Raw genomic sequence first — 11,684 nt, forward strand, 5'->3', positions numbered from 1 at the left:
CTTTTTACAGCATTTTCTTTGCTTATTTAACGTCTGTTATGTGTTGTCTCTCAGTAAGAACTCTGTTCTGAAGTTCCCAGAACTATCTCAGGAGTTTGTCCCAGAGAAGCATCAACTGTCCCATCAGAAACACATGAGAACTAAGTGGGTTTGACCTTAATCCTGGCAAGGGCCACAATTTCCCAGATCCCTGTGTGTATACAAAGGGAACCAGGAAAACCTGGCCACATTTCCCACCAGTAAAGCGCTTCCTTTAGAAAGACAGGGTTTCTCTGTGTAGCCCTGCCTGCCTGTTCTGGAACTCGTTCTGTAGCCCAGGCTGGCCTCGAACTCACAGAGATCCGCCTGCTTCTGCCTCCAGAGTTCTGGGATTAAAGGTGTATGCCGCCACTGCCTGGCCAGGCTCCTCAATCCGAGCTCCTTGAATACTCTGGAATTAAGCTGCCTTCATTCTGAGGTATTAAAACTCTAGTGTAGATTGCAGGAACTGCAGTGTAGAGGTTGGTTGGCTTCCGCTTTGTGAGTTGGAGACATGGTCTTGCTAGTTACCCCAGGCTGACAAAAACTATAGCAGACCTTTCCTCAGTCTCTAGACTGGCTAGCTTGTCTTCCTATTTCTTCACACACAACTCTGGAGCTACTATGGGGAAATTACCCTGAAGTGTACAGATTGCTACACTAAGATACTCTCCTTGATGAAAACTTGAGAGCAAGAGAGAGCTGTGTAGACCAGGGTGGCTTTCGAGCTCACAGGGGCCACCTGGCTCTGCCTCCTCAGTACTGGGATTAAAGTCAAGTGCCAACATGACCAGCATGGCTCTTTGATTTCTAAGTTTATGTTTGGAATCCCAGAGTCCCTCGAATGGAGCTCATGAGAACAGTCGCACCTGAAACCCAGCCTTGCACATCTCCATTCACTTCACAGACACCACTGAAATAGAGCACCAGCAGCACCTAGGCTGGTTCCTGGGTGGGATATGAAGACCTGACATATGAAGACATGTGAACACATGCTAAGTAAAGAATGCCTGGAGTGCGGTGTAATGCAACTTCGTCACTTTATTCAAATCTTCAAAATAGTCTTTATTCTACATTTTTAGTATAAAAAATCCACAAGTTAAGTGCACCACAGTGTAGAGAGACAGACAACGCTGAACTCCATGACAGTCAATGGTACAGTCAAACATCACATGTACAGAACACAAGATTTAGATGAACTGAAATATCAGATAAAATAAAATCCAATCTCGGAAAACAAATCAAAATATTAAGGATCCCTGAAATATTAATCCTAATGAGATCTCACTGGACTCAAGTCATTTCATAGCGAGGCATTCACGTGACCCAACTAACTAACCCCTCACAGGAAACTTCTGGGAACCTGCGTGGCTGCATTAGACACTCAGAAAATGAAAACCAGGTTTTGATCTGAAACGCCCTTAATTTGGCTTTAAATCCAAGCTTGTGATATGCATCTCCTCTGCCCGTCACTTTTAAAGAAACTTTTCTGGGACAGTTTGCACTGAGCACTGTTTAAGTTCAGGTTCTGGTACCACAGGAAGTCTGGGTTCGTGGTGATGCAGAGTCGGTCTATGAGGCAGGTCTTAAAGGTACCTCACCTTCTCCTGGAGCTATACAAAACCCAAAGAAATGGGGTCTGTGCTCAGGGCACAGGGGGCTTCAGAGGATCCTTATGAAAGACAAGTTAAAAATGGCAAGTGGGACAGGTGTGGGGCGAGAAGGGGTGAGTGACTGGCTTTCTGTCCTGCACCACTGATTCGATGGAGACTTATGGGAGGGACGGAAGACCAAGGACAGGGCGGGCCGGTGGGCAGGTACTGGGAAGGAAAAGGCAGACAGCTAGTGCGGTTCATTTAACAACTACTATAAATCAAAGACTTAAAGGAGATTAAAGACCAATCAGAATAATTTGGCAACTTTAATTCTTAGGAAGATCAAAGTTCCCTCCAAACCTAATTTGATGTTTTATTACTAAAAGCGAAGACCAGTATGGTACAGTATTACTCCAGAGGAATTAACGAAGAGCCTCAGGCTGCTTCACTCACATTCATTTGAAGAATGGATGCCTCCCTACCTCAAAATGCTTTAGGGAGGGACTGCTACCCTTACATGGTTCTTTATTAAATTTGAAAAGTGCCTCAAAGTTTGGACACCAGAAAGACACCCCAAAAACATGTGTCTAAACTGCAACTTCAGGTTAATATGACTAAAGCAGTTACATTGTGAGAAGTGCTGAAGGTATGTGATGTCTTTCCCGGCACAGGAGTGGCCACGGTTCTTCACCAGATGGTGTAGCCGCCATCTGAGCCACCCATGAAGAAGTTTCCCTTGCGCTGAGTTACAAGGACGTTGGCTCCCTGCATGACTGCGAGCTGGGCAGCGTTGGGAGGGCATCCAGGAGGCGGGGGCTAGAAGACAAGCACAGGGTACAGTGGGCACAGGAAAGGGGCACAGGGGAAACAGATGCCCAGAGGGTGGCAGTGTGCCAACTGGCCCCCCTTTTTTTGCAGGGGGTAGGGTGGGCTGACCCAGGGTCTCCGTGTGCAACCCTGACTTGCCTGCTTCTTGCTCTGTAGCCCAGGCTGACCCCTGCCTTAGCCTCCCACTGTGGGATGACAGGCATGTGCCACCACACTGAGCAACCGGCATTTTAAGGAGCTAATTCTGCGACAGCTTGAGTTCTGGAGCAAGTCACCATCTCTGACTCCAGACACAGACAGGAAAGGAGCCTGTCACTCACCAGAGGGTTCCTGCCCTAAGAGGCAGCCTGAGAGCCAGACCTGTCCTTCTCAGGGGAGAACCACTCCATCCCACATTTCCAAAATGGCCAAAAGCAGCCCACAGGCTCTCTTGAGGGCCATCCGGGAGAGGGAGAGAGCAGGCTGTCATCTGAGCATGTGCTCTACCACTGGGTTACACCTCAACAACACTGTAATACTGAAGAGTCACTGGTGACACGACCCCACCTAGGATGTGGTCCTGAGAAGACGGCCTTTGCTAGAACCAGCTAACTACAAGCCACATACACTGGAGCGTGAGCAGGAGGACCTGGTAACTAGTATCCACTTACTAGGGCTTTGATTCTGCCTTTTGAATCACCCGGGTTCCTAATAAATCGATTTCACCCTTGTGGCAGATATTAAGTATGTATGGACTCAGTAAGGAGTCCTGTGCCTTCACTGTGCCCACAGCAATGGAAAAGGAGCTAGCAGGGTTTGTTTGTTTGGTTTTTGAAGATGGGGTTTCTCTGTGCTGGCTGTCCTGGAATTTGCTCTGTAGACCAGGCTAGCCTTGAACTCAGAGATCCACCTGGTAGGATTAAAGGTGCGTGCCGCCACCACCACCACCCGGCTAGCTAGCAGTATCTTAATAAGGCAAGAAAACAAATGAGAGACTGATCTCAAAACCAAAGGATGTGTCTGATGCCCTGATCGGCCCCACAGTTCTGCCCTCACCCACTATCTGCCTAGGAGATGGCAGCTGCTGTGCCAACCCTGACCACCACTCTCCAGGGACGGCGGGAGAAGGAAGATTTCAAAAAGTCCAAGTACACAAGGGCTGAGCTCCCAGTTAGGCCATACTCACAGGAATGTTGCCAGCGGTAGCGCCAGCTCCAAATCTGGCACCTGCATCGTACCCTCCATCCACCAGCACGGCTGAGCCAGGTGGATAGATGGGACCAACCGGATAGTAAGCCATGGGGATTGTGGAGCCTAAGGGCCCGACAGCCACAGACTGGGCCATTGGCAGATAGAGAGAGGCGCCAGGAAAGGCAGCGGACATGGTGGGGACTGTGGCAGCCCCTGGATGAACAAAGCTTGGACGATAGAGCTACAGGAAGCAGAGAAGACAGAATGTTATTTTACCAAATCCCGTTGAAACCATCTCCTGTACCTTCCAACTACGCAGTGGAGGGTGACCTTGAACTCCTGACTGGTGGAATGGCAAGCCCATGCCACCAAACCCAGTCCACACAGTGCTGGGGATCAAATCCAGGGCCTAGTGCATGCTAAGCAAGCACCCCACCAAACCAGCTACACCCCCAGCCCTGAAGTCAGGGTCTTCCTGCCTCAGCCTCCCAAGTGCTGGGACTACCCGCCTGTGCCACCATGCGGGGCCCATTTGCAGTTGTTTGTGTAGGTTACACAGTATATGTTACAGTCACGGGCATACAATGGTCTCGTGGGTCATCTGCTGCCACAGCGGGCTCAAGGGACCCAAACTCAGCTTCACTTCAGCGTGTGTCAAGTAACATAAGCAGATAACACACCCAACTCCAATATTAATTACCAACTTGTGTTTCAGACATCCTCCTGTTTGTGGAGTCAGGTTTAAAGACTGACAAGGGGGTCCAAGAGTGTTGTCAACTAGTTAAAACTCCAGCAAGTGGCAGTACCTCTGAGTACGCAGGCGGAGCATCAGTGTAGGGCGGAGCCTGGGGAAGATGTAAGGTCTGAGGGTACACTGGATTCCCAGGAGGCTGCACAGGGTAGGTAGGCTGTGTTGGATATTGACCTGGAATACAAGGGGGTGCTGTCTGTCAAACTGGAAGGGGGGGTGGCAGGCAGGAGAGACGGCTCAGTGCTGCTCTTCCCAGCACCCACTTACGACACTCACAGCCTCCTTTCAACTCTGGCCCCCGCCTCTGTGAGCGCCTGCACTCACACTCACGTACCCCCCCACAGGCACACACTTAAATAATATAGAACAAATCTGTAAACAGGGCCCCCAATCGGGGCAGGGGTCTACAGACAGACGGCCCTACAGGGCCGGATTTCTCGGAGCCAAGGAAATAAGGGCTGTCTGGCCCTCCTGGGTTCCGACCGGGCGGAAAAGGCGCTGCTCCCGCCAGCACACCGAGGGCGGAATCAAGCCTAACTTGGCCATGTTCCCTCCCCAGCGAGGAGGGACGGGTCTGGGGACCCGGTCCTGAGGCTCTGGGCTGCTGGCACCTCAGGGGGACTCCTACTCTGGGCCGTCTCCTACAGGCCGGGGTGGGAGGGGGTGGGGGGTGTCACCAGTGCAGACTCCGCGGGCCCCAGCCATCGCCCCGAGTGTTTTACCTCACAGGTTCCTTAGTCAAGGTCGACTTCCCAGAAAGCGTGAGTGAATGGAAGTTAACCGCGCCAAGGGCGGCGGGCGGGGTGTAGGAGCGACCGTGTCCTGACAGCCACTGGCTGGAGCACAGGGGCGGTCAGACATCCGGGTCCCGCCGGGGGGTGGGGGGCCGAAACGGCCCAGGGAGGCGGGCAAGGGACCTCCCGGGCCGGGCGGCAGGGCCGGGGCCGGGGCCGGGCGGCGGGGCCGGGGCCGGGCACGGGGCCGGGACCTCACTGGTTAAGCTCGGCGGCCGAGCCTTGTTGTTCCGAAGCGCGGCGCCCCGCCTCCGCCGGCCCGCCATTGGCCCACCCAAGCCCCGGCTCTGGCTCCCCATTCGCCCCGGCGGGTGCCCGTCACGGGAGAGCCCCCCCCCAGTTCACACACACACACACACACACACTCACACTCACACACTCACACACACTCACACACACACGAGCCCGCGGCGGTAAACCGCGCCACGGAGGGTACGGGGGCCGCGGCCCGAGCGGCTGTGGGCTGGGCGGGGAGGAGGCAGCGGCCACGTCGGGTGCGGCCTCGCTCCGGGCCCTCCGGAGAGAAGCGCGGCCCAGCCCGCCGCCCCCGCCGCGGACCCGCCCGCCCCGGGGCCAGCCCGCCTCCCCGCGCCGCTCCCCGCCGCTCCCCGGCCTTGCCTTTGCTGTTCATGGTGGCCGCGGGTCCCGCTCCCACTCGGCGTCGCGGACGGTTATTTTTTTTCCCCCGTCCTCTTCCTGTTCGGAGTCACTTCCGTGTCACGTGACGCGCCCGTCCGCGCTGCGTCAGTCGGCGCCCGAGCGCGCCGCCGCCGGAAGCCCCGCCCCTGGCCAGGCCGCCAGTGGCTGCTGGGGGAGGGCGCGCGCGGCCACGCCCTCCCCGCGTGGCCACGCCCTCCCCACGCGTGGCCCAGCCCTCTCCTGCGTAGCCACGCCCTCCCCTGCGTAGCCACGCCCTCCGGGAAGCCGATTCCATGGCCGTGCCTTCTCGGGGCGCTGTCCTGGCCCTGGGGCACCTCCACTCCCGAGCGCCGAGCTGGCCCTGCCCTGCCCGCGGGGACACAGGCCCCTACGTTCCGAGTTTCCCGGAGGACGAGGGCCAAGCCTCCAGCCTGAGCCTGTCCCGCGTCCCCGTGGACGGCGAGCACACGGCTCGACCCGGCCCAGGCGAGCTGTGCGCACGTACGTCGGAGGAAGGGTTGCGCACGCAGCCAGCACCCCGCACCCGCACCCCGGCCTCGGCACCGCCTCTGGTGTGACCTGTCCTCCTTCCCCTGCAGACGTTCTGAGTGCTTTCTCACGGGCAGCGATGCAGCTTCCCGTTTCCTCATTCCAGACTGTCTGCTGAGCCACTGTCAGGCTAGCGCGCTCACGGAGCCAGCGAGGAAGGGGCCGACCCAGCGCTGTGTGTAGTTTATGTCCTCTGTGGTGGTGGAAGTAGGCAGAAAGCTGCTGAGGAGAGGGACCTTGGAGAAGACCCTGCAAGTGTCCTGAGAAACCGCTGCCGGCGGTGGTGGCGCTCGCCTTTAACCCCGGGAGGCAGAGCCAGGCGGATCTCTGTGAGTTCAAGGCCAGCCTGGTCAACAGAGCGAGTTCCAAGACAGCCCGGGCTCACAGAGAAACCCTGTCTGGAACCCCCACGACCACCCAGCGCCCCAAAAGAATCCTTATTAATCAAACACTGAGAAGACCCCTACTCACATCTGCACAGTAATCCCTCGCTTTTGTCTCCGGTAACTGTTACAGTCAGCATGGCATCCTGTAAATGCAGCTTCTTCCATTCCGCACAGCAGCCCTGGGCGAGCTTAGCTTATTTTAGCATCCCTGATTCTCCAATAACATTGATCCCTGGGTGCTGGAGAGAAGGCTCAGCGGCTAAGAGCACTTTTTGCTCCTCCAGAGGCCCTTATCATGTTCGGATCCCACATCTTCTGGACTCTGTCGGATGCATATGAGTGTCATATATTCACACAGACACATACATAAATAATCGAAAAAACTGATCTAAGGAGAGACAGGTTACAGACTCAGGTTTTATGTCCAGACTCCCAGACTCTGGGTCGGTATTTCCACTTTGTTTTCCTATCAACAGGCAGTGCCGCCCCTGACTGGGTTGCTCTAAAGGCTGTTTTGGAATTCTTTTAGGCATTTTTTAAATTTCCCTTTAAGTGTGTTATAAATTTGATTCAGTTTAAATTAGTATCATAAAGCCCATGATATTTACACTTCCTTGGTATATCTTTTCACACCCATACACATAATAAAATAAATAGAAACAACAACAAATAAAAATTCAGATGTTGCTACAGGGTGGTCCTTCCCATGACCAGCGGTTTATGAAGAAAGGGCTAATTTGATATCCGGGCGCTCTTAGGTCGATCCGTCCTTCCCTTAGCGTGAGCCTTGGAGATGAGGGCGTGCGGGCAAATGAGCTGCAGATGACCGCTGTCTCCACCAGGTGGAGCCAGGGACATCTGGCTACTTTCTTGAATAGAAGGGAGCATCCATATTCTTTCTCTTTTTTTTGTTTTTGTTTTTTCAAGACAGGGTTTCTCTGTGTAGCCTTGGCTGTCCTGGAACACTCTGTTGATCAAGCTGGACTTGAACTCCGAGATCTACCTGCCTCTGCCTCCCAAGTGCTGGGACTAAGGTATGCACCACTATGGTACAGCTTCCACGTTCTCTTTCTTTCTTTCTTTCTTTCTTTCTTTCTCTTTCTTTCTTTCTCTTTCTTTCTTTCTTTCTTTCTTTCTTTCTTTCTTTCTTTCTTTCTTTCTTTCTTTCTTTCTTTCTTTCTTTCTTTCTTTCTTTCTTTCTTTCTTTCCTTCCTTCCTTCCTTCCTTCCTTCCTTTCTCTCTCTCTCTCTCTCTCTCTTTCTTTCATTTCTTTCTTTCTTCTTTTTGCCTTGTTTTTTCCAAGACAGGGTTTGTCTGTGTAGTTTTGCAGCCTTCCTGAAACTCACTTTGTAGACCAGGCTGGCCTCAAACTCAGAGATCCACCTGCCTCTGCCTCCAGAGTGCTGGGATAAAAGGCATGCACCACCACCGCTTGGCCCCATGTTCTTACTCTTCAACCGAGGTGTTTGCTCACTTATCAAACACTTTTTCTTTTTGTTGTGGGAATAATGGCTCCCTTGGGGGGAGGGGTGAGAAGGGCGGCGGTGTCAATGACAGACACTGGGAGTCAGTTGAAGGCAAACAGCAAACTCATTTATTCGATAACAGGGAAGGCATTACAGACCCTCCTCCCAGCACCCAAGTTGTATCCCAATCTGGTGGCATTTTGTGGTTGTCCCTCATTGGCTGGGCACGATCAGGAACTCTGACAGCGCCTGTAGCTAGGCCCTCAGGCAGATTCCAGGTTGGCTCATAAGGAAGTACGTTATGTGCATGCCTTGACAACTGGTTTGAACCAATTTCCTTGACCCTATGGGCCTGCCCTACTACACTTTTTCATTTATTTATTTTTTCCAACACAGCGTTTCTCTGTGTAGACCTGGCTGTCCTGGAACTCACTCGGTAGACCAGGCTGGCCTTGAACTCAGAGTTCTGCCTGCCTCAGCCTCCCAAGTGCTGGGATTAAAGTGCACCACTACAGCCCTGTCCCAAACACTCTTACATTAACATAGCAAATATTTATTGAATGCCTACTGTGTCAGGTCCTGTGGGAGACACTAGAGAAACAATAGTGAAGAGGTAGGCAGAGTCCCCCAACTTTTTGGAACTTACAGCCAGGAAAAGCCCAGATACTCATAGTACAGTGATTAGAGACAACATGTGGACCATCTGCCACGCGAGGGAAGCAGGTAGATGAAGTGCCTGCTCTCGTCTGCTTGGTCAGGGAAGGTTTCCGGGGGCTGGGGTAGGGGAGTGATGCCTGAGATGAAATCCAAGGAGTACACAGCCACTAAACAAGTGAAGAGGGTCCCTGGGAAAGGGAGAGCATCGGTGGCGGCGGCGGCAGCGGCGGCGGCAGCGGTGGCGGCACGCCTTTAGTCCCTGCACTCAGGAGGCAGAGGCACACTGATCTCTGTAAATTGGAGGCCAGCCTGGTCTATAGCAAGAGTTCCAGGACTCCAAAGATACACAGTGAAACTCAGTCTTGAAAAAAACAAAAAACAAAACAAACAAACGAACAAAAAAATACACTCAGCGTGGGGGGCATGAAAATGGGGCAGTATGGCCAGATCACAGAAGTAAGGACCGCTCGGCAATGGTAAGAGATGAAGCTGACGAGGAAACAGGAGCCAGGCCATGCACAGCCAGGCCATGCAGAGCCCAGGTCAGAGCCCAGGTGAAGACAACGCATTCTGTCCTAAGGGCCTTGACACCCTGAGAGCACCAGGTGTGCACACGGTGCACATACAGACACACAGACAAAACACACACATATAAAAGTGAAATAATCTTTAAAAAACAAATAATGAAAAAAGAGCAATGAAATTGGAAGGGAATCGTGGGGGTGGATAAGGGAGGAATTATCAGGAAGGAATTAGGGAGTGGAGTTTATCAAAGCACATATATATAATTAATATATATTTTTATTATATAAAATTATATATATAATATGTAATAAAGCACAAATATATATTACATATTTAAATATATAAAATCCTCAATGTCGTTGTTGGTTGTTTTTGCTCTTAAGGGGGCCCCACCAACCAGCTCCCAGATAAATCTCATGGAGGCTTACTATTACTTGTGAATGTTCAGACTTTGCTTGGCTTGTTTCTTGCCAGCTTTTCTTTTTTCTTTCTTTTCTGTTTTTTTTTTTTTTTTGTGTGTATTTTTTTGTTTGTTTGTTTTTTGAGACAGGGTTTCTCTGTGTAGCTTTGTGCCTTTCCTGGAACTTGCTTTGGAGACCAGGCTGGCCTAGAACTCATAGAGATCCGCCTGCCTCTGCCTCCCGAGTGCTGGGATTAAAGGCATGTGCCACCACTGCCCGGCTAGCTTTTCTTAACTTTAAATTATCTCGTCTATCTTTTGCCTCTGGGCTTTTTCCTTTTCTTATTTCTATAATTTTACTTTAATTCTTACTCCATGCCTGGCTGGGTGGCTGGGTGGCTGGGTGGCTGGGTGGCTGGGTGGCTGGCCCCTAGCATCCTCCTCTCCTTGTTCTCTTGCTCTTTCTTCTTTTTCTCCCAGATTTCTCCTTCTATTTATTCTCTCTGCCTGCCAGCCCTGTCTATCCTTCCTCCTGCCTCTCTATTGGCTGTTCACCTCTTTATCAGACCATCAGGTGTTTTACACAGGCAAAATAACACAGCTTCACAGAGTTAACCAAATGCAACATAAAAGAATGCAACACATCTTTGCGTCATTAAATGTTTCACAGCATAAACAAATGTACCGCATCTTAAAATAATATTCTACAACATCTCAAGCAACTTTAAAATATCAGTGACTGGATATAGTGGGCGTATCTTTAAGCACAGCACTCGGAAGGCAGACTCTGTGGATGAAAAACAAAAATCAGCCTGTCCTCCCTTCCTCTCTTTATCCCTCCCTCCATGATCTCTCTCGATCGATTGATGGATCTGTCTATCTTTCTGGTGTAATCTGACTTGTTTTCATGTTTATGGTCTATTTGCTCCAGGTACTCCAGGACAGGAGGCATGTTGTCTGGGCTCTTCCAGGTATGGCATTTGCTGGGTATTTTGTAGAACCAATGAAGGAATGAAGGCAGAGGCAGGAGGATGTCTGTGAGTTTGAGGCCAGCCTAGTCTACAAAGAGAGTTCTGGGCCCAACAGGGCTATGCAGTGTGATCTTGGTGGGGGGCAGGGGGCAGTAATAATATTGAAATGAAGAGGAGGGAGAAGCCAAAGATGATTGCTAATGAACTCTTCTAATGTACCTTGGAGTAGACAGATCCTGAAAGGAAAATCATGGCATAAATCAGTGCAATTATGCTGCTCTAGAGATGAGTAAATATGATATGAGCGTGCTGAAGTGACGGTTTGTCCTCACAAGCTGAGTGCTGGAGGTTTGGTCCCTCGTGTCAGCCAGTGTCGGGACTGTTAGGGGCAGGGCGAGGGTGAGGCGTTACAAAGTGAGGCCACTGACATGCTTGTCCCCTTCTGAAGGTAGCCGGTCCCCTTTCTGGTTGTGAGGCAGCCAATGGACCCCAAACCAAGCATAACCACCATGTGTTTGTACCCTGACAACCAGAACCAAACCAACTCCGCTATAAATTATCCAGTCTCGGGCTCTTTGTTACAGCAGTACCAAGCAGACTGCACAGGGACTCCTCCTGCTGGCCCTCCTGGTCTCAGTCTGATTTGAGCTCTCTCTGTCTCTGTCTCTCTGTCTCTCTCTCTCTTTTCAGTGTACCTTTATTGAACACCTACAGCATGTTGTGTTCATCCTAGTGTGGCAGAGAATAAAACAGTCTCCTATTTCTCAGACCAAAGGAAGGCCAGAGCTCTGGGAAGCATCCAGCAGGCTCTTTGGGGAGTCTTCTCAACACTCTGGCTGGCCTTTGTGTAATGAAGGGAACAGCTATTACAAGATATATGGTGGGAAAGGGGCCTTCTCTTCAGTCCCCACAGACATTTTAGAAATGGTACCGGC

The 11,684-nt window shown here is 51.6% G+C and overlaps 1 protein-coding gene across 2 annotated transcripts; it reads right to left on the reverse strand.

Moving 5' to 3' along the window:
• Nucleotides 1–1,034: 1,034 nt before the first annotated feature.
• Nucleotides 1,035–5,892, reverse strand: Dazap2 (DAZ associated protein 2). Of its 2 annotated transcripts, none has more exons than XM_028874552.2 (4): nucleotides 5,775–5,892; nucleotides 4,418–4,536; nucleotides 3,684–3,852; nucleotides 1,035–2,429 (listed from the first exon to the last, which is right to left on the reverse strand). In XM_028874552.2, the coding sequence occupies exons 1-4, from the start codon at nucleotides 5,785–5,787 to the stop codon at nucleotides 2,107–2,109; spliced, it is 624 nt and encodes a 207-aa protein (XP_028730385.1). In that variant the 5' UTR covers nucleotides 5,788–5,892; the 3' UTR covers nucleotides 1,035–2,106. The 2 variants fall into 2 exon arrangements, with proteins under 2 accessions (XP_028730385.1, XP_028730382.1); XM_028874549.2 differs by having other exon boundaries at nucleotides 3,607–3,852; nucleotides 5,775–5,886.
• Nucleotides 5,893–11,684: the final 5,792 nt, after the last annotated feature.

Source organism: Peromyscus leucopus, chromosome 20, assembly GCF_004664715.2.
Source record: "Peromyscus leucopus breed LL Stock chromosome 20, UCI_PerLeu_2.1, whole genome shotgun sequence".
Lineage (NCBI taxonomy): Eukaryota > Metazoa > Chordata > Mammalia > Rodentia > Cricetidae > Peromyscus > Peromyscus leucopus.

Coding starts and splice junctions, on each gene's coding strand:
- Dazap2 (XM_028874552.2), bottom strand. Junction 3,853..4,417: donor CTCCGCCTGCGTACTCAGAG/GTACTGCCACTT, acceptor TGCTTCCTGTAG/CTCTATCGTCCAAGCTTTGT. Junction 2,430..3,683: donor TGGTCCCATCTATCCACCTG/GCTCAGCCGTGC, acceptor CTTGTCTTCTAG/CCCCCGCCTCCTGGATGCCC.